At 44.9% G+C, this 17,820-nt stretch overlaps 1 protein-coding gene across 8 annotated transcripts in view; it reads right to left on the minus strand.

The window, feature by feature from the left end:
* Window positions 1–8,832: 8,832 nt before the first annotated feature.
* Window positions 8,833–17,820, minus strand: part of NAV1 (neuron navigator 1) — a 275,710-nt gene continuing 266,722 nt past the window's right edge. For all 8 annotated transcript variants that reach the window (XM_031657113.1, XM_031657110.1, XM_031657108.1 and 5 more), the window contains 6 exons: window positions 16,875–17,029; window positions 16,658–16,729; window positions 15,980–16,176; window positions 15,384–15,502; window positions 11,839–12,036; window positions 8,833–9,752 (listed from right to left, as the gene is read on the minus strand). In XM_031657113.1, coding sequence (XP_031512973.1) covers window positions 9,657–9,752; window positions 11,839–12,036; window positions 15,384–15,502; window positions 15,980–16,176; window positions 16,658–16,729; window positions 16,875–17,029 — 837 coding nt within the window. In that variant the 3' untranslated portion in view covers window positions 8,833–9,656. The remainder of the gene's footprint in view (window positions 9,753–11,838; window positions 12,037–15,383; window positions 15,503–15,979; window positions 16,177–16,657; window positions 16,730–16,874; window positions 17,030–17,820) is intronic.

Here is a 17,820-nt window from a genome sequence, read left to right on the forward strand (position 1 = left end):
AATGACGGCCCCTGCGCGCGGCCAATCCGCGAAGCCGCGCCTGCGCACCAGAGGCGGGCGGGAGCGGGCGGAGGGCGGGGAATGAATCTAAGCCTCCAGAGACAGCGCCTCCTGCTGCCTGAACGAGAACTGCACCTTTCTCTGCAAGGATCACTGGATTTACGTGAAAACTGAGCCCCAGACAGGTTAAGGGGCTTTCCTAAAGTTGCACAGTAAGTTAGAAATCTCATTTGGAATAAAGTTCATGATATATGACTTTATATTCATGCATCTTTCAGGTGTTAGGAGAGAGGAGGCGGGATGGGAATGGATGTAGAGGGCTTTAAGGAGAGGGGTCTGGGTCACAAATAGCTCCTATTTTAAACCGCAATCTTTTCCCTCCAAACACTGAAAAAAAGTTGGCTTAAGTAACTCTCTTCATCTTAGCCTCAGGAATCCAAAGAGGGGGGAAAATAAACTAAAGCAAACTAGGAAGTGGAAGTGGGAAAACAACGGCCCAGTTCCTTGGTTTTCCTGCGTAGATGAGCCCAACCTCAAAGCTGGGAAGTGTGGCCGGTCGCGGTGGCTCAAGCCTGTAATCCCAGCACTTTGGGAGGCCGAGACGGGCGGATCACGAGGTCAGGAGATCAAGACCATCCTGGCTAAACAGTGAAACCCCGTCTCTACTAAAAAAAAAAATACAAAAAACTAGCTGGGCGAGGTGGCGGGCGCCTGTAGTCCCAGCTACCGGGAGGCTGAGGCAGGAGAATGGCGTGAACCCGGGAGGCGGAGCTTGCAGTGAGCTGAGATCTGGCCACTGCACTCCAGCCTGGGCGACAGAGCTAGACTCCGTCTCAAAAAAAAAAAAAAAAAAAAAAAGCTGGGAAGTGGCTGGGCAGGGGAGACACAGGCATGTGAAAGGGAGTTTCCTCCAGAGTGAGTGCTGTATGTGACTATGTGAGAATGAATCCTATTTGTTGAAAACGTATACATTTTTTTCCCCTGAGAAGTTATGGCTGGACATTTAAGCGTGCGAGAACAAGAGCAGTTTGACGATACGGTTGTCAGCGGCTGGTCGTAGGAAATGGCCCACGTTGCAGAGCCGCTCCTAAATAGTGGAGCAGGTGGAGAGGATGAGCGCTCCAGAGAGGCGTTAAAAATGCGGGATGTGGCCAGGCGCAGTGGCTCACGCCTCTAATCCTAGCACTTTGGGAGGCCGAGGCAGGATTGCTTGAGCCCAGGAGTTCGAGAACAGCCTGGGCAATATAGCGAGACTTCGTCTCTACAAAAAATACAAAAATTGCCCAGGTGTGGTGGTGTGAGCCCTATAGTCCCAGCTATTCGGGAGGTGGAGTTGGGAAGATCACTTGAGCCCAGGAGGAGGAGGCTGCAGTGAGCAGTGATTGTGCCACTACACTCCAGCCTGGGCAACAGAGTGACATCTTGTCTCAGAAAAAAAGAAAAAAAAAGCAAGATGTAAGCCAAGGCAGGAGGATCACTTGAGCCCAGGAGTTCCAGGCTGTAGTGTGAGTGTGTTGTCATCACGCCTGTGAATAGCTACTGCATTCCTGTCTGGGCAAGTATATAAAGACTCTGTCTATTAAAAAAATTAAAATTAAAAAAAAAAATTCAGGGCAGAGTGGCAAGCATGTAGTGGCAGAAAGGATAGAATGTCATTGGAATGGGAGGGTCTAGAGCAAACAGGAACAGGTATCTTTTGGTGAGCTGTTCAGGTTATGTGCCTTCAAAATGGTTCCCAGGAACGCTTATCAAGTGAATTCATTCTCACATGGCAAAGGAAACCAGTTACCAATTCCTAGGTCACTTCCAAGACTGTGGATGCTAGACTGGTAACAATCAGGGATTAAGTCATCTCATCAGAAGATTATTTCAGAAGGCTTTCTCAATTATTTATTTATTTATTTGTTTTTGAGTTGCAGGGCGGGGGGGTGTCTTGCTTTGTTGCCCAGGCTGGATAGGTGATCTTCCCACCTCAGCCTCCATAGTAGCTAGAACTACAGGTACACCCACTGCAACTGGCTTGAAGAGAGTTCTCAACACACTTCTCACCTCCCATGTTAAGAGGGCACAGATGAGTTATGTTACTACAATTTCATAGGGAAAAGATTGCTTCTTGGACCCTTCACTTCTGCGATGGGGAATAGTAAGACTTATTTACCTTCTTGAAGTGGCCAAGAGAAGCTGAACTTGATTACAACAGCTTCTAATAGGTCAGTTCACTTTTACCCCAAGAAGAACATTTAGCAAAGTCCAGAGGGTGGTATGTTTTCCAACAGTGCAGCAACCCAGATGGAAGACTCCAGAGCCTTGACGTTTGGGCTGGATGTTTTCAGTTCTGGTGAAGGATTCTATGTCCATAATGTGTGAGCAGGGGTTCCTCCCACCCCCAACCAAGGGAGTCAGGAGACTCTAGCTTAGGATGTCCGGTTACTTCTGGTTTAGGCAAATGACCACAAGCAGTCTGGCCTTGCCAATCAAGGAATGGGCCACAAGATAAATGGAGACAGAAACCAGGCAGAGAGGGAGCTAGAGAACCAGTGGACAATACAGGAGATAACTTTATTGAAACGCAAATGGCATTGAACAGATGAATCTTGCTGGGAGGAGACATGCCAGAAGGACAGAGGGCCCAGATGGGGGTGGCCTCAGTGGTGATGAAGGAAGGCCTCTTCAGCTGGCTCTGGCATGAATTTTATTTTTAAATAATGTGTTATCTAAAATGAATTACTAAGGGGACAGCCCAGCTCTCTCTTCATGATTGTTACCGCAACTATATACAACAATTTGCTTTCCAGATTCAGTTTCGCTTTTTCTACATTAGATATAAAAGGGGGAAGGTTGAAAGAGGGGAGGGTCAAATAAGAAAAAACATAAATACACAGACATACACATATCCTGGTCTGGGATTTTGCACCCAATAACTTAAAAAAAAGTGTTGCAAAAACTTCTGCCCACTCTCCACCTGAGGAACACCATGCATTTGAGAAACACAGACTCTGTCACATAAACGGTGCTGCCTAAAACAGTATGGAGGCGGGGAAGGAGGCTAGCAGGGGTTGGAATTCATTTTAAAAAAAGATTGTTTTGTTAGAAAAAGCAAAAACAAAAAAGCATTAGAAAGTGGGAGCCACTGCACAGCAGTGGCCCAGAGACTGGCTGCGATATGGGAGCTCTGCCTTGATATCATCTTCGTGTCTTCAGGCATAGAGAAATGGCAGAGGAGCAGGAAGAACCCACAGGAGACGGCCAGAGGATCCACCATCAGCCTTCTGGGCACTGAGGAGGTGATTTTAGTGGAATTATTTTGTACTCAGCTCCCCCGCGCTTTAGTCCTCCTCCAAACAGTTCCAGAGCTCAGGAGACCTATTACTTGCACTGTATGTTTCTTTGTGCTCTGCCCAAGTTCTCACACACGGAAAATTGACAAACTTGAAACAAAACCAGTTCTAAAAAGCCTCATCTCCCCCATGGCCCAATGAGCTACTTTGTGAGTTTGTAAAGATATGAAGCTTTTTTCAAATTTTTCTAAAAAAGGATCTTATTTGGCAGGGTGCTGTGGCTCATGCCTGTAATCCCAGCACTTTGGGAGGCTAAGGCAGGCGGATCACCTGAGGTCAGGAAATCGAGACCAGCCTGGCCAACAAGGCAAAACTCCGTCTCTACTAAAAATACAAAAATTAGCTGGGCATGATGGCGCACGTCTGTAATCCCAGCTACTCAGGAGGCTGAGGCAGGAGAATCGCTTGAACCTGGGAGGCGGAGGTTGCAACGAGCCGAGATCGTGCCACTGGACTTCAGCCTGGGTGACAAAGCAAGACTCCTTCTCCAAAAAAAACCCAAAAACAAACAAAAAAACAACAAAAAAAATATGATTTTATTCTATCACCTTGGCTGAGTATTTCTGTATCCAGGTCCTGCTATGGGGAAAAGAGAGGAGGAGCACAAGGACTGAAGTGCCCAGGGCTGTGTCTTCATTACGCAAGACTCTCCTATGAGCTGAGTGGAGTGTGAATAAGGGGCCTTCCTGGGATACTGGAGCCCTACACTGTTAGCTGCCGTACAGAAGGAGGTTCTGGCCCAGTTCTCAGGCCCAGCAGTGCCCTTTATAACTCAAATAAAGGAGAGGGATGTTACTGGGAGAACACGTCATGGAAATACAAATTCGATTTTTTTTTTTTAACTTTTTCCATCCTATTACATAATCAGCTCAGAATAGATATAAATAATTCGGCAGAAGAGCAATCTGGAAGAGACCTCCAAATGCTTTCCTTGTTGAAGCCCCTTAGCGTGCCAGCTAGTAATTTCCGAGGCATAAGGTTTTCCTCTGAAGGTTGTGTTCAACTAGGAAAGATGCAAACATTCTCCTAACTTCCACCCAAAAGCACACATACCTTTCTTTGTTAAAATAAATGGAAAAACAGAAACACAAGGAAGCATGAGAAAGGTGACTTTGAAATTAATGTTAAAGTCTGAATTACAACCTAGAACCTTGTTATTTTGGGCCCCAAAGCCTCTCGGTGTGGGAACTCCGATACTCTAAAGGGCTTTCCCTTTAAAATAGTTGAATTTAGTGTGCATCGGAATCACCAGGAGGGTTTATTAAAATATGGATTGCTGGGTCCTCTCACTAGAGTTTCTGATTCAGCAGATCTGGATGGGATTGAGAATTTTGTTTCTAACAAGTTTCCAAATGCTGCTGATGCTGCTGGTCTTGTGCCATACTTTGAGAACCACTGCTTTAAGGAATGAGAAACCAGGGGATCACTCACTTACTTCCATGACCACCCTTGTCACAGAAAATTCTCCATGGCATAATCATGAAGAAGAATGACCAACCCATCAAACTGGAAGGATCTAGTACACATAGGTTGAATTTTCAACTGTCTTCGTGTCCCTGCAGCTTTGGCATTTTCATAGGTATCCTACCTTCAAGGCTACAACATCTTCCAAGTTACTACCACCTTTCCCAGGATCTGTGGCTGGCAGTGCTCGCTTCCAAGGCTAGGCTGAGCAGACATGCACCCATGTACCTACCCTAGGCAGTGGGGAGTGTCAAGTTGGTGGCACCATATATCCATAATCAGGTTGATTCAGGACTCATTAAAATATAAGGCTGATTAGATTATAAGGGACAATATCTTCAGGCTTTGGCCTTTGGGGAACAGTGTTCGTAAGATCATTTTATTACTATGGCCTTCTCAGTGGAGCCATGAACCAGAACTTGTGAGTAGTAAATCCATCTCTATTAATAAACCCTCTGCAAAAGCCCATTTTCCCATCCCACCACAGGGGTTGGCTTATGAAGTCTGCTTCTTAACTTTAGCTTAGTCAGTGCCAAGGAATAAGGAAAGCAAAAATAAAGTATGATGAGGAGCCGTACTTGGTGATCTGGGTAACTTCAGCACTTATTCCCTGTGTTAGATGTGTGATTAGGACAATTCCCCAACTCCCTCCAACTACTGGGTAACTTCAGCACTTATTCCCTGTGTTAGATGTGCGATTAGGACAATTCCCCCACCCTCTCCAACTAATGGCAATAAAGAGTTCTTAAGGTCTCACGTAGATAACTCCTTGATCTTGATTTGGAGGACTGAGTCCCCTTCAGTCAGGCAAATTTTACCTAAATGCGGGGTTTCTATGTGAATGCCATCCCAAGTGAGGATGTGAGGTGTCTGTGAGAAGCAGCAGGGTACCATTTCTCTCTTCCTTCTCTTTTAGAATACTTTAGGAAATAGTTACTCCTCAGACCACTATAAGAGGTTATCCCTCGGAGTAGTGTGACCCTTGTTTTAGGGAGCTAGAAGTGAAGAGATGGTGAGATTAGGTACACTTAGTCTTGCAAACCAGGAAAACCAGAAGGCAAGACATTAAGAAGGAAAAAAAAACCCCTCTATTTTTGTCTTTAGTACTTAAGTAGTATGGATAGATCAGCTGGAAGGTTGGCAATTCAAGACCAAAACAGTATACCAACCAATAAGGATTTCATTGTAGGGTCTTCCCATGGACTTGTAGCAGATTCATCTTCCCTGCCAGCCTCTCCCTTCTCAATGGTTAGACATGAAAAAGACATGGGTACTTAAGGATTGACACAAAGACAGAGATAAGCACCGTAGAGCTGCCACAAAGCATAGATTTTAAAAAATACTTTGAAGCCTCAGAAGGTAGGAAACAGCAACAGTATACTGCTCTTGTGTGTGTGAGAGAGGGAGACACACACACACACACACACACACACACACACACACAGACATCAGGCCCCAAATTAGCCTCCAATGACCTAGTATTTTATTTTTAGTGCCTAGGCAAGGTCTGAGAAACAAGTACATTGGACAAAACTTGTTGATCTTCTTCATCCAGAAATTAAGGGACTCAGCTCAGGAACCTCTCCTGGAGTTGTGGCTCTCCCCAATGGTTGACATTAGATATTGAACTCATGTCATTTCCTAGCCAACTGTGGTGAGGGATGGAGTTGGGGGGCTGGAGAGGAAGATAATAGCACAAATTCCAGTATTAGGCTGGATTCTTCTGAAGGTGCCTGGGGGTTGAGAATTTAGCTTTGGGACCCAGTGTTTCTTTTCTGAGGGATCCCAGTAGGCTCAACCAAGAAGCAGGACATAGGTGGGAGAGAATGCTGTGGATTTGCTCCTTGCCATAAATTCTAGGGCAGTGAGTGGGGAGCTCAGGTTTTCTGCTTCAGAGAAGTCTGGATGAGTGTCCCAAGGGGTTATAGCACCATGAGGAGGCTCAGCCTTCTGCAGTTGCCATATAACCATGATTCCTTCATGAGAATGATCGATCCCCACAGTGAGGGGCCCAGATGTGCAACTGTAAACAGGGTCCCAGGCTCCAGAGGGAAAGCCAAGGCTTCAATACCACCTCACTAGATGGGAACACACTTTCTGGAGGAAAGCAATTGGAGACCTGGGCTAAATGCAGCAGTCAGCTGAGAGTAGAGGGTGGTGGATCCCAGGAAGAGAAATAAAAAGTCATGGCATGAGGCCTCCAGAATCAACCTGCTGAGGATCCAAATAAAATTCACGGTGGTATCCATGGTTACCAGAGAGCCAAGAATCCCTTTGGGGTTGGAGGCAGTTGGAACGAAAGAAGGGGTTCTCCCCTCTCCTTTTTCTCAAGTAGCCAGTAACATCCATGGCAGAAGGCACTGGCTGGGCAGCACCAGAAAATAGAGTGAAGCGAAGTCTGAGCCTTGCCATGGAAGTGGAGCTTAGGATAGGGGTTTAGAAGAGACCTAGATCCCAAGCAGGCCCATCCAGTCTTCTCTTCCTTCTAAGTTAGAACAGCCAGCTCCGGGGCCTCCTCATTCTGCACAGCAGAGACCTTAAGGCAGTGATTTCAGCACCATCCTTGGACACACAGCCTCTTCCCACCACAGAATTGCATATGTTACAGCTGAGTTGGTTAGGGATCTTCACAGCTCATGGAATTAGCAGCAATAGCAATAATAGTCTCCATCATACAGAACCCTGTCATCCCTGGGAGCTTACCACGTGAATGCAGAAGCTTTTGTGAGGGGCAGCCTGGACCATCTTTTGGACCTAAATGAAAATATACCGATATGAAGATTCAGATGCATCTACTCCTCGGTTGGGTGGAACAGAGTGATCCAGGCTGGTATGCCTATAGATTCTAATAAAGTCTTGTGCTACTTAGGAATCTGAAGAGCAAACACTTAGGCCGGTGCTCATCACATATCCCTGATCTGCAGAGTCCTGAAGCTTCAGCCTACCAGGCAGCTCAGCCAGGAAGCTGGTCCCACGGGGCTTTCAGAAATGGCAGGAAGTAGACTTGCCCACTCCTGACAAACAAGATTCCACAGTCCTTCAGGTGCCATCTTAATTGATCCCAGATCTTCTGTCCCCAACAAATTGTACATCTAATCAAAAGCTTCTTTCTAGCTGGCTCCTTGGGTTTCAGCTACATTTCTTAGATGATCCCGAAGGTCTAGATAACAAGGAGGTGTAGCTTAATGGAGGTTAACACTTCCTATTGGACTGTAAACTTAAGGGCCCAAGTCTTGTGTGTGTGTGTGTGTGTGTGTGTGTGTGTGTGTGTTAACCTAATGATTTGTACATAGTGAGTACTCAGTAAGTACTTGTCAAATGAAAGAACAGGGATTGCCAGACCTTCGAGGCAATGGGAAAGGAGCAAATCTGCAAAGGTAGGATCTCTTTGGAAGGCAGGTATTGGCCACCAAGTCAAACTCCTTGAGTCTTATATTCTGATTGGGATGATCTCACATGGATATTCAGTCTCTTAAATGTGAATACTTACTTGTGAAAAATAGTAAGAGCCAGCTAGGATATTTTGATTCAGTCAGGCACCATCAGAATAGTGCAGTGAAAGGCCAAACTGGCCATAAGACAGAGGAATGTTTTCAATTTCCTGGTTTTCCTCTGGTCCATGATAAAGCTCAGAGTAGCTCTTCTATCAAGATGAGGCTATACCCTCTCATGACAGAGGCTGGCAATTGAGCTACCTAGCAGAACATGTGCTTTCTCAAAAGGGAAGTCAAGGGAACTGGGTTCCTCTTCTCCCTCTACTTTCGAGCCAATGCTTCATGTCTCATATAAGCCCCATGGATGCCAAAGATATTGGCATGGCAGGTGTCATGCCAATTATATGGCATCAGATTCTCCAAAGAAAACCCACTTGGAAAAGCCAAACTAGCCCCTGGAAAAGCAACCCAAGCATCTCGTGGATATGTGAGGAAATGGAAAAATGGAAAAAGAAAAAGAAAAAAAAAAAGGGAAAAGAAAAAAAATAAATAGGCAAATGGGATAAAAAAAATGAAAACAAAATAAAAAACAAAAATAAAAAAGTAGGGTTTATTGACTCTCATGCATGTTAAATTAGAGGGTAGAAAGACAGAGCTGGTAGTCTTTCTCTGAAGGCTGTAAGGTTATTTTTGTGGTTTGGTGACTTCTCAGGTTGGCAGCCGTCTTGTTGATGTCCCCTATGTCATCCAGAGGGCAGGAGCGGGCAGCTGTCTTTCTACCTTGGCAACTGGTTCCTCTCTCTCCAGCTTCATCTTTTCCATTGTTTTTTGTTTGTTTGCTTGTTTTTGTTTTTCATTTTTACCTTTTATAGATTGATTTAAACATTTTTTAAACCACATGCTTCTTTTTCTGGGCTCCAGCCAGATCTCTGGGGGAGGAGTTGTTGGCAGTGGTGATGGAATTGGGAAGGGTCTGTGAGAAAATCTGGGGAGCTTCCTGCCTCCCCCAGATCCCCCTCACATGACTGTCTCTTTCAGGGTTGCTTGTGAGAATCGTTTAGGAACTGCTGCAGTGTTTTGATGTTTTCTGAACCCCTCCCCAGAAAGCCCAGGAGTTTGTAATTGAAACAAGAAGTCAAGGGAAAGACCCAGAATCATCTTTTCCCCAAAGTCATTAGAGGAGGCCAGTATATGTGTTTAGGGGGCACAAGCTCCCAAACGCCACCCCACCATTCCTTACTAGGAAGTTTTCAAAGGTACAGCACCAAGAACCTGTCCCTCCTCTTTCATCTCCTCCTCCCTCCTGTTCTCCTCCTGGGGCTGGAGAGCCAGTGCTCTGAAAGAGGAGAGGGGAGAGGAGGAGCTAAGATAGCTGATGCCAGTGTTCTGCTGTCCGGGGGTGACAGTGATTGCCGAACCCTTAAAGTGTTGCCTGGAGGTTGGGGTCCAGGATGGTTTCTCGATCTGGAGACTCAATGTAGTTGGCAGCTTCTTGAAGTTTCAGCAGCATGGCCATCTAAAGAGGGGCAAAAAGATGGATTTATGAGAGTTGGGACTCTGGGTCCTGCCCACAGAAGGGAAACAACAACAAAATCCCAACACTTTGGGAGGCCAAGGTGGAAGGATAGCTTGAAGCCAGGAGTTTGCGATCAGCCTTGAAAACAAAGAGAGACCCTGTCTCTACAAAAAAAAAAAAAAAAAGAAAAGAAAAGAAAATCGGCCAGATGTGGGAAGTCAGGGACCCCAAATGGAGGGACTGGCTGAAGCCATGGCAGAATATAAATTGTGAAGATTTCATGGACATTTATTAGTTCCCCAAATTAGTACTTTTATAATTTCTTACGCCTGTCTTTACTGCAATCTCTGAACATAAATTGTGAAGATTTCATGGACACTTATCACTTCCCCAATCAATACCCTTGTGATTTCCTATGCCTGTCTTTAATCTCTTAATTCCATTATCTTCATAAGCTGAGGAGGATGTATGTCGCCTCAGGACCCTGTGATGATTGCGTTAATTGCACAAATTGCTTGTAGAGCATGTGTGTTTGAACAATATGAAATCTGGCCACCTTGAAAAAAGAACAGGATAACAGCAATGTTCAGGGAACAAGGGAGATTAAACTCTGACTGCGGGTGAGCCGGGCAGAACAGAGCCATATTTCTCTTCTTTCAAAAGCAAATAGGAGAAATATCGCTGAATTCTTTTTCTCAGCAAGGAACATCCCTGAGAAAGAGAATGCGCCCCTAAGGGTAGGCCTCTAAAATGGCTGCTTTGGGGGCAGCTGTCTTTTACGGTCATAGACAAAGGGATGAAATAAGCCCCAGTCTCCCATGGCGCTCCCAGGCTTATTAGGACGAGGAAATTCCCGCCTAATAAATTTTGGTTAGACCAGTCATCTGCTCTCAAACCCTGTGTCCTGATGAGATGTTATCAATGACAATGCGTGCCCAAAACTTCATTAGCAATTTTAATTTTGCCTGGTGGTCCTGTGATCTCTCTTTCTGCCTCCATTTGCTTTGTGATATTTTATTACCTTGTGAAGCATGTGATCTCTGTGACCCACACCCTATTCGTGCACTCCCTCCCCTTGTGAAAATCGCTAATAAAAACTTGCTGGTTTTACGGCTAAGGGGGGCATCACGGAACCTGCCGACATGTGATGTCTCCCCTGGACACCCAGCTTTAAAATTTCTCTCTTTTGTACTCTTCACCTTTATTTCTCAGACCAGCCGACGCTTAGGGAAATAGAAAAGAACACACGTTGACTATCGGGGGCAGGTTCCCCTGATAGCCAGGCGTGGTGGCACACAAGTATAGTCCTAGCTACTCAGGATGCCGAAGCCCAAGTGGGAGGATGACTCGAGCCTACAAGCCTAGGAGTTTGAGGTGGCAGTGAGCTTTGATATCATCATTGCATTCCAGCCTAGATGAAAGAGCAAGACTCTGTCTCCAAAAATAAAAAAAAAGTCTAGATCATGGGTCTGATTCTTGGTTTCTCAGTGATGAAGATCTCAGAGTTTAGAGTGGTTTGTGAAAAGGCAATGATGATTGCTTCCATGATAACTGGTACATGAACTCATTTAGCTGAAGTAGTCTTCAGGATAGTGTCAGAGGAGAAGCAGAAGTAGAGAGAGTGCTAGTGTGCACTACTGCTCTACTTCTTTGGTTGATATTCCTACATCATGGGATCTACCTGACACGTGGGTCTTTGCTAGAATACATCTTGCTGGGATGCATTATTATTTAGCTTAAGCCAGGTCTCAAGCATATGATCTTTATAACCCCAGATTCTGATATTCAGAGCTCCTCACTGGCCTCAGCCTGGTCCTGGCCTTGCTAGTACTCACTCTTTACTCTCCAGGCCCCCATCAGTGTATGCATGAAAAGTGTGAAAAATTCAGGGTTTTTTTAAACTTATTTTTTTCTTTTTTGAAATACAGGCAGGGTCTCATTATGTTGCCCAGGCTGGTTTTGAACTCAAACAATCCTCCTACTTCAGCCTCTCAAAGTGCTGGGATTACAGGTGTGAGCCACCCTGCTGGTCAATAATTCAGTTCTATAATAGTCTTATTTTTACTCTAGAATGGCTTCTACTCACCAGAGGATCTGAGTCCAGAGAACTAGGCGTGCTATCTTTGACTGTCCTATCTTCAGGAGGTGAGGCAATGCTGTGAGGGCCCACGGTGGGTGGGGGCAGGTGGTACAGCTTTGATTGGTCCTGTTGGGCTGATGGCCAGGGAAGTGTGTCCCGGACCCATTCTACTGGGTCCTCCCAAGCGGCTTTCTGTCCGTGGACCTGGAAAGAAGGTAAAATATGATTACTGTGGGGAATTCACAGATTAGAGGCTTGTTCATGCAGTCTCTTGGTAGTTCCTACAAAAAATATGCTCCTTAAAATGTGCGCTTCCTGGCCGGGCACAGTGGCTCATGCCTGTAATCCCAGCACTTAGGGAGGCTAAGGCGGGCAGATCACTTGAGGTCAGAAGTTTGAGACCAGCCTGGACAACGTGGTGAAACCCTGTTTCTACTAAAAATAAAAAATAAAAAATAAATTAGCCAAGCATGGCAGTGTGTGCCTGTATAATTCTACCGACTTGGGAGGCTGAGGCAGGAGAATCACTTGAACCTGTGGAGGTTGCAGTGAGCCACTGCACTCCAGCCTGGATGACAGAGCAAGACTGCCTCAAAAAAAAAAAAAAAAAAAAAGTGCACTTCCTCAAATGTAAATCCTTGAGGCTCTGCTTTCTGTGGAGTTTTCCTGAGTTTCCAAACAAGGAAATAACTTGGTATAAATTGTAAGATAATTTTGGAGGACAATTTAGCAGATTGTATTAAAACGTTAAAAAATATTTAATTTTTATTTTTTCAATTTATTTTATTTTTTAATCAACAAAAATTATATGCATTTATGATATATAACATGATGTTATGAAATATGTATTTGCTGTGGGATGGCTAAATCAAGCTAATTAACATATGTATTACCTCACATATATTTTTTTCCCAGAGGGAGTTTTGCTCTTGTTGCCCAGGCTGGAGTGCAATGGTTCAATTTTGGCTCACTGCAATCTCCGCCTCCTGGGTTCAAGTGATTCTCCTGCTTCAGCCTCCCAACTAGCTGGGATTACAGGCATGCGCCACCACACTGGGCTAATTTTTTGTATGTAGGAGAGACGGGGTTTCATCATGTTGGTGAGATTGGTCTTGAACTCCTGACCTCAGATGATCCACCAGCCTCAGCCTCCCAAAGTGCTAGGATTAACAGGCATGAGCCACTGCGCCTGGCTTTTACCTCACATATTTTTGTGTGTGTGGTGAGAACACTTAAAATCTATTCTAGGCTGGGTGTGGTAGCTCACACCTGTTAATCCCAGCTACCTGGAAGGCTGAGGCAGGAGAATCGCTTAAACCCAGGAGGTGAAGTTTGCAGTGGGCCAAGATCGCGCCATTGCACTCCAGCCTGGGCATAAGAGTGAAATTCCATCTCAAAAAAATAAATAGAAACTTTTCTCTTAGTGATTTTCAAGTATATGATACATTGTTATTAACTATAGTCACCATATTGTACAATATATCTCTTGAACTTATTCCTCCTGTCTAACTGAAATTTTGTATCCTTTGACTAACATCTCCTCAACCACTACTACCCACCTAACCCCATGCCCAGCCTCTGGTAACCATCATTCTACTTTCTGCTGCTCTGAGTTTGATTTCATTAGATTCCATGTATAAGTGAGATCATACAGTATTTGTCTTTCTAGGCCTGCCTTATTTCACTTAACCTAATGTCCTCCAGGTTTATCCATGTTGTTGTAAATGACAGAATTTCTTCCCCATCCCCCAACCACCCCACCTTTTTTTAAGAGACAAGGTCTCGCTATGTTGCCTAGGCTAGACTTTAACTCCTGGTCTCAAGGGATCCTCTCGCCTCAGCTTCCAGAGTAGCTGCGGGGACTACAGGCATGCATCATCATGCCTGGCTTTGAATTTCCTTCTTTTTTACAACTGAATAATTTTCCATCATGTGTGTATATACCACATTTTCTTTATCAATTCATCTACTGATGGATGCCTAGGTTGCATTAAAACTTAACATGCACAAATCTTATGACCCTGCAATTTCATTTTTCAAGTAGGAAATTTTTCTACTTTAGTCATAATACTTAATTTTTTTTTACTTTCTTGAAAACAAATGTTATCTGTGTGAAAATGCTTTTAAATTGAAAAGCTATTAATAATAATGCAACATTTCCTTAAAATAACATAATTTATAAATGAAATAATGATTTCTGGCATCAGTCTGACAGCATCTTTAGAAATTTACTATATCACCGGGAGATACTTATCTCAATAACAAATTACTTTTACAGATAATATATGACCAGTTGGGTCTAAAAATTACATCATAGTTTATTAGTGCTGAAATGGACTTCAGTGATCATTATACTCTAATTTACAGGTAAGAAAACTGAGGTGATTTAAAAAAAAAAAGGACATGTTTCTTTTGCACTAAGTTTTTATTCTAACTTTTAATTTTAATTGTTATTTTTTTTGAGACAGGGTCTCACTCTGTTGCCCAGGCTGGAGTATAGTGGTGAGAACATGGCTCACTATAGCCTATATATCCTGGGCTCAAGTGATCTTCTGGCCTCACCCTCCAGAGTAGCTGGACTACACGTGTGCACCACCATGCCTGGCTAATTTTTTTAATTTTCTGTAGAGACAGGGTCTTCCATGTTGCCCAAGCTCCTGGGCTCAAGTAGTCCTCTTGCCTCAGCCTTCTGAAATGCTGGGATTACAGGCGAGAGCTACTGGGCCCGGCCTTATTCTAACTTTTTTTTTTTGAGACAGAGTCTCGCTCTGTTGCCCAGGCTGGAGTGCAGTGGCACCATCTCAGCTCACTGCAAGCTCCACCTCCTGGGTTCACGCCATTCTCCTGCCTCAGCCTCCCGAGTAGCTGGGACTACAAAAAAAAAAAATTAGCCTGGCTAATTTTTTCTATTTTTAGTAGAGACAGGGTCTCACCAGGCTGGTCTTGATCTCCTGACCTCGTGATCCACCTGCCTCGGCCTCCCAAAGTGCTGGGATTATAGGCGTGAGCCACTGTGCCTGGCCTCCTTATTCTAACTTTTAAAAATCTTTTTACATATTTCATTTTGTCTTCAAAAGACTCCAGTGATTTAGGTAGAGCAGAAGGTGATACCTCCTTTTTTTTTTTTTTTTTTATTACATATGAGGATATTTAAAAAGTAACTTGGTCAATATAACATACTTAATTAGTAGTTAGTAAGTAGCTAAACTAAGGTTTTTTTTTTTTTTTTTTTTTAAATTAGCGTTTTACTTAATTCTTAGCTCAGTTATTTTTCTGTGTGCTCTGACTCCTAGAGAGTGGTTTAAATTGGACTTAGAGCCAGAAGGCCTAGGGCTGGAGAGATGGCCCCAGAGGCAGTGGTCATTGTGCCATTTGCTGAATGGCAGGTGGAGGCAGGAAAGCAGCTTAGTCTATCTAGTGCCTTGCTCCACCTGGTAGAAAGAGAACCTAACTAATCCCAGTAGTCCCGTGCCTAACATTAAAGAAACATTTCTACTTTGTTAGGTAGGACAGCCTGATCTTGGGGTTTGACTGAAGAGGGTAGGGCTCACCTTGATCCCATCCTTGGCTCCTTCCTGTAAATAGGGAATGATAGAGTTGTTCCACAGGTCAATGAACCAGGTCCGGAAGTCTTCAATGCCAATGGGACAGGACAGAAAGAAGCAAGGGCCTAGGGAAGAGGATGAGGCCATGAACACGGCTGGGAACCTAGATCTTCCCAGTTTTGTGCCTCTTTTACTCCTTAGTACCAGGCAGAGGGGTCTGACAGCCAAAGGATTAAAGGAAATTTAGAGTTGTCAAGACTAGTGGGTGCTGACTGCCTAGATGGCAATCTCATAAGTCCTGCTTCACAAGGTAGACGTGAGATAAGGGAGTGAGGAAAGCTGTTTAATTCCCTCCTACATATGTGCCCTCCTTTTTTTCTGTTAATTTTGGGAAAAAACTAGGGAGAGGAGTTAGCTTTCTGGTGATTGAAGTGGTGCTGTGTTGGGAAGGCTTGTTAAGTGGTTCTAAGTCTGAAGCCACAAGGCTTGGAGCTCCTTTACATGCTGAAGAGTCCAGGAAGGAAAGGGAGCATCCCTCCAGGTGGTACAGTGGAAAAGGGAAGCCACCTCCTGACCCCCAGGGGGAAGCTGGACCCCAGTACCGATGAGGAAGTCTGAGGTGCTGTGCTTCTCAAGGAAGGTGTGGAGATGATACCACAGCTTGGGTACCCAGTCGAGCACCCGAAGCAGCTCTTCCTTGTTGGCATTGATGTCGCTGTCTGACTCTACCAGCTTCCTCCTCAGGTAACGAACCAGGAAGCCATTGGCTGGCTCCACGTTGTTGGAGAAGGTCAACATCCTGCCACCAAGGATGGGGAAAGTGGGGTCAGAGTGGCAATGGGGACATTGTCAGGGTTCAGCCCCTGCCAGTCCGTCCCTCCTTCTCACTAATGCCTACTCGGTTCTTTTCAAGTAATAGCGGGGACATCTGAACTCAGAGCAGCAGCCCTGGGGTGGTAGAGCTGATTCTCAAATCGGTAGCCCTCTTCAGATAACCTTCTGACATCACTGACCCAGATCAGCATGTGCGGACAAAGAATTTCCTAATTCTGCTTAGAGCAACCTACCTGTCTCTCTCTTAGCTTTGCAGTCCTTTTCTCTCCTCAAGTGTCCTCCTCCACCTTGAAACTGACATGACAAATACATCTACTTTCTCTTTCCAGCCCAAAAAGCTCTGGATACTTCTCTTTCCTTCTCCTATCTACTGTCTTCTGGCCAGAGTCCAGGATTGAAGACTCTTGGATAGGGTCAGAAGGTTCATCCAGAGCCAGAGTTCTTACCTGAAGCTCAAGTGCAAGCCATGGTTGGGTGTCATTTTTACAGGCTGATTGGTGGTACCTATAATATAGGGACTATAGGGAGAAAGGGGAAAAAGATTCACTTAGATTTGCCTTCACACTTGCTTTCTGCCACGTGCACACAACTCATAGGTTGTCCTGGACGGGGTTCTCCCTCCTCCCACTTTGGTGAGTTTTGTCTCGACCCCAGCTTACTTACCATTTATGATACTTGCAGGTGAGGGCCCCATTGACCAACTCACTGATGGAGCCTGCTTCACTCAGGTCATCCAATAGGATCACCAGGGGCACATCCCCAATTCCTGTTTCCCGGTCTATCTGGTTGGCCAGGTTGGAAAGATACAGTTGCAGATCCTGGAATAAAAGAAGGCTGTGGGTCCACACTTGGGAATAAGCAGCTGGATCAGCCTTGGAAATCAGGATTTTGAAGAAGTTTTACTATCTAGATTCCCCTGGGGCCTTTAGTTCCTTGGAAATTTGATTATAGAATCAGATTACCACAGTGATAAGCAGTGGTTCCAAAGGCTCTAAAGCAACCCTCTTAAGCAGCAGCCCCAAAATTCCCCAAAGGTCGGGGACATATGCTATTTCCTAGGTGGATTTTCACAGGTACCATGGACTACTGTTAACGGGCATGCCTCCCCCAGCTGGTAAGAGCAAAGATTTGAACCAAGTCCATAGTATTAGGGTGTGCTCAAGAGACATCAGGTTTTGGCAGGGGAGGGTACAATATGTACCATTTAATTCTGAGTGCTTCTTCCCAGAAAGGCCAAGGTCAGAGAGTAATACTGAGAAGAGAAGTAGAAGGAAGAGAACAAAAGAGAAGGGATGGATTGACGGGGCTGGCAGAGAGTGGGGTAGAAATGAGGAGGATGCAGTTTCATCAATGACCAACTGAGGAGGAAGGTGCACAAAGCAAGGAAAAGTGTGGAGAGAAAAGCCTTTCTCCACAAAGGCAAGGGAAAGCGTGGAGAAACAAGTTAAGGGCAAGAGGTTGGAAGAAATTGTGGGGAGGGAAAGGAGAAGACTGGAAAAGGGGATAGACAGAGAGGGAAGGAAATGAACACAGAAGAGGAGAAGAAAGATGAAGGCAGAGGTGAGGAAAAGGGAACAATGAGGCAGGAAGGGGCTGGGGAAAGGTCTTG

Source organism: Papio anubis, chromosome 1, assembly GCF_008728515.1.
Source record: "Papio anubis isolate 15944 chromosome 1, Panubis1.0, whole genome shotgun sequence".
In the NCBI taxonomy this organism is placed as follows: domain Eukaryota; kingdom Metazoa; phylum Chordata; class Mammalia; order Primates; family Cercopithecidae; genus Papio; species Papio anubis.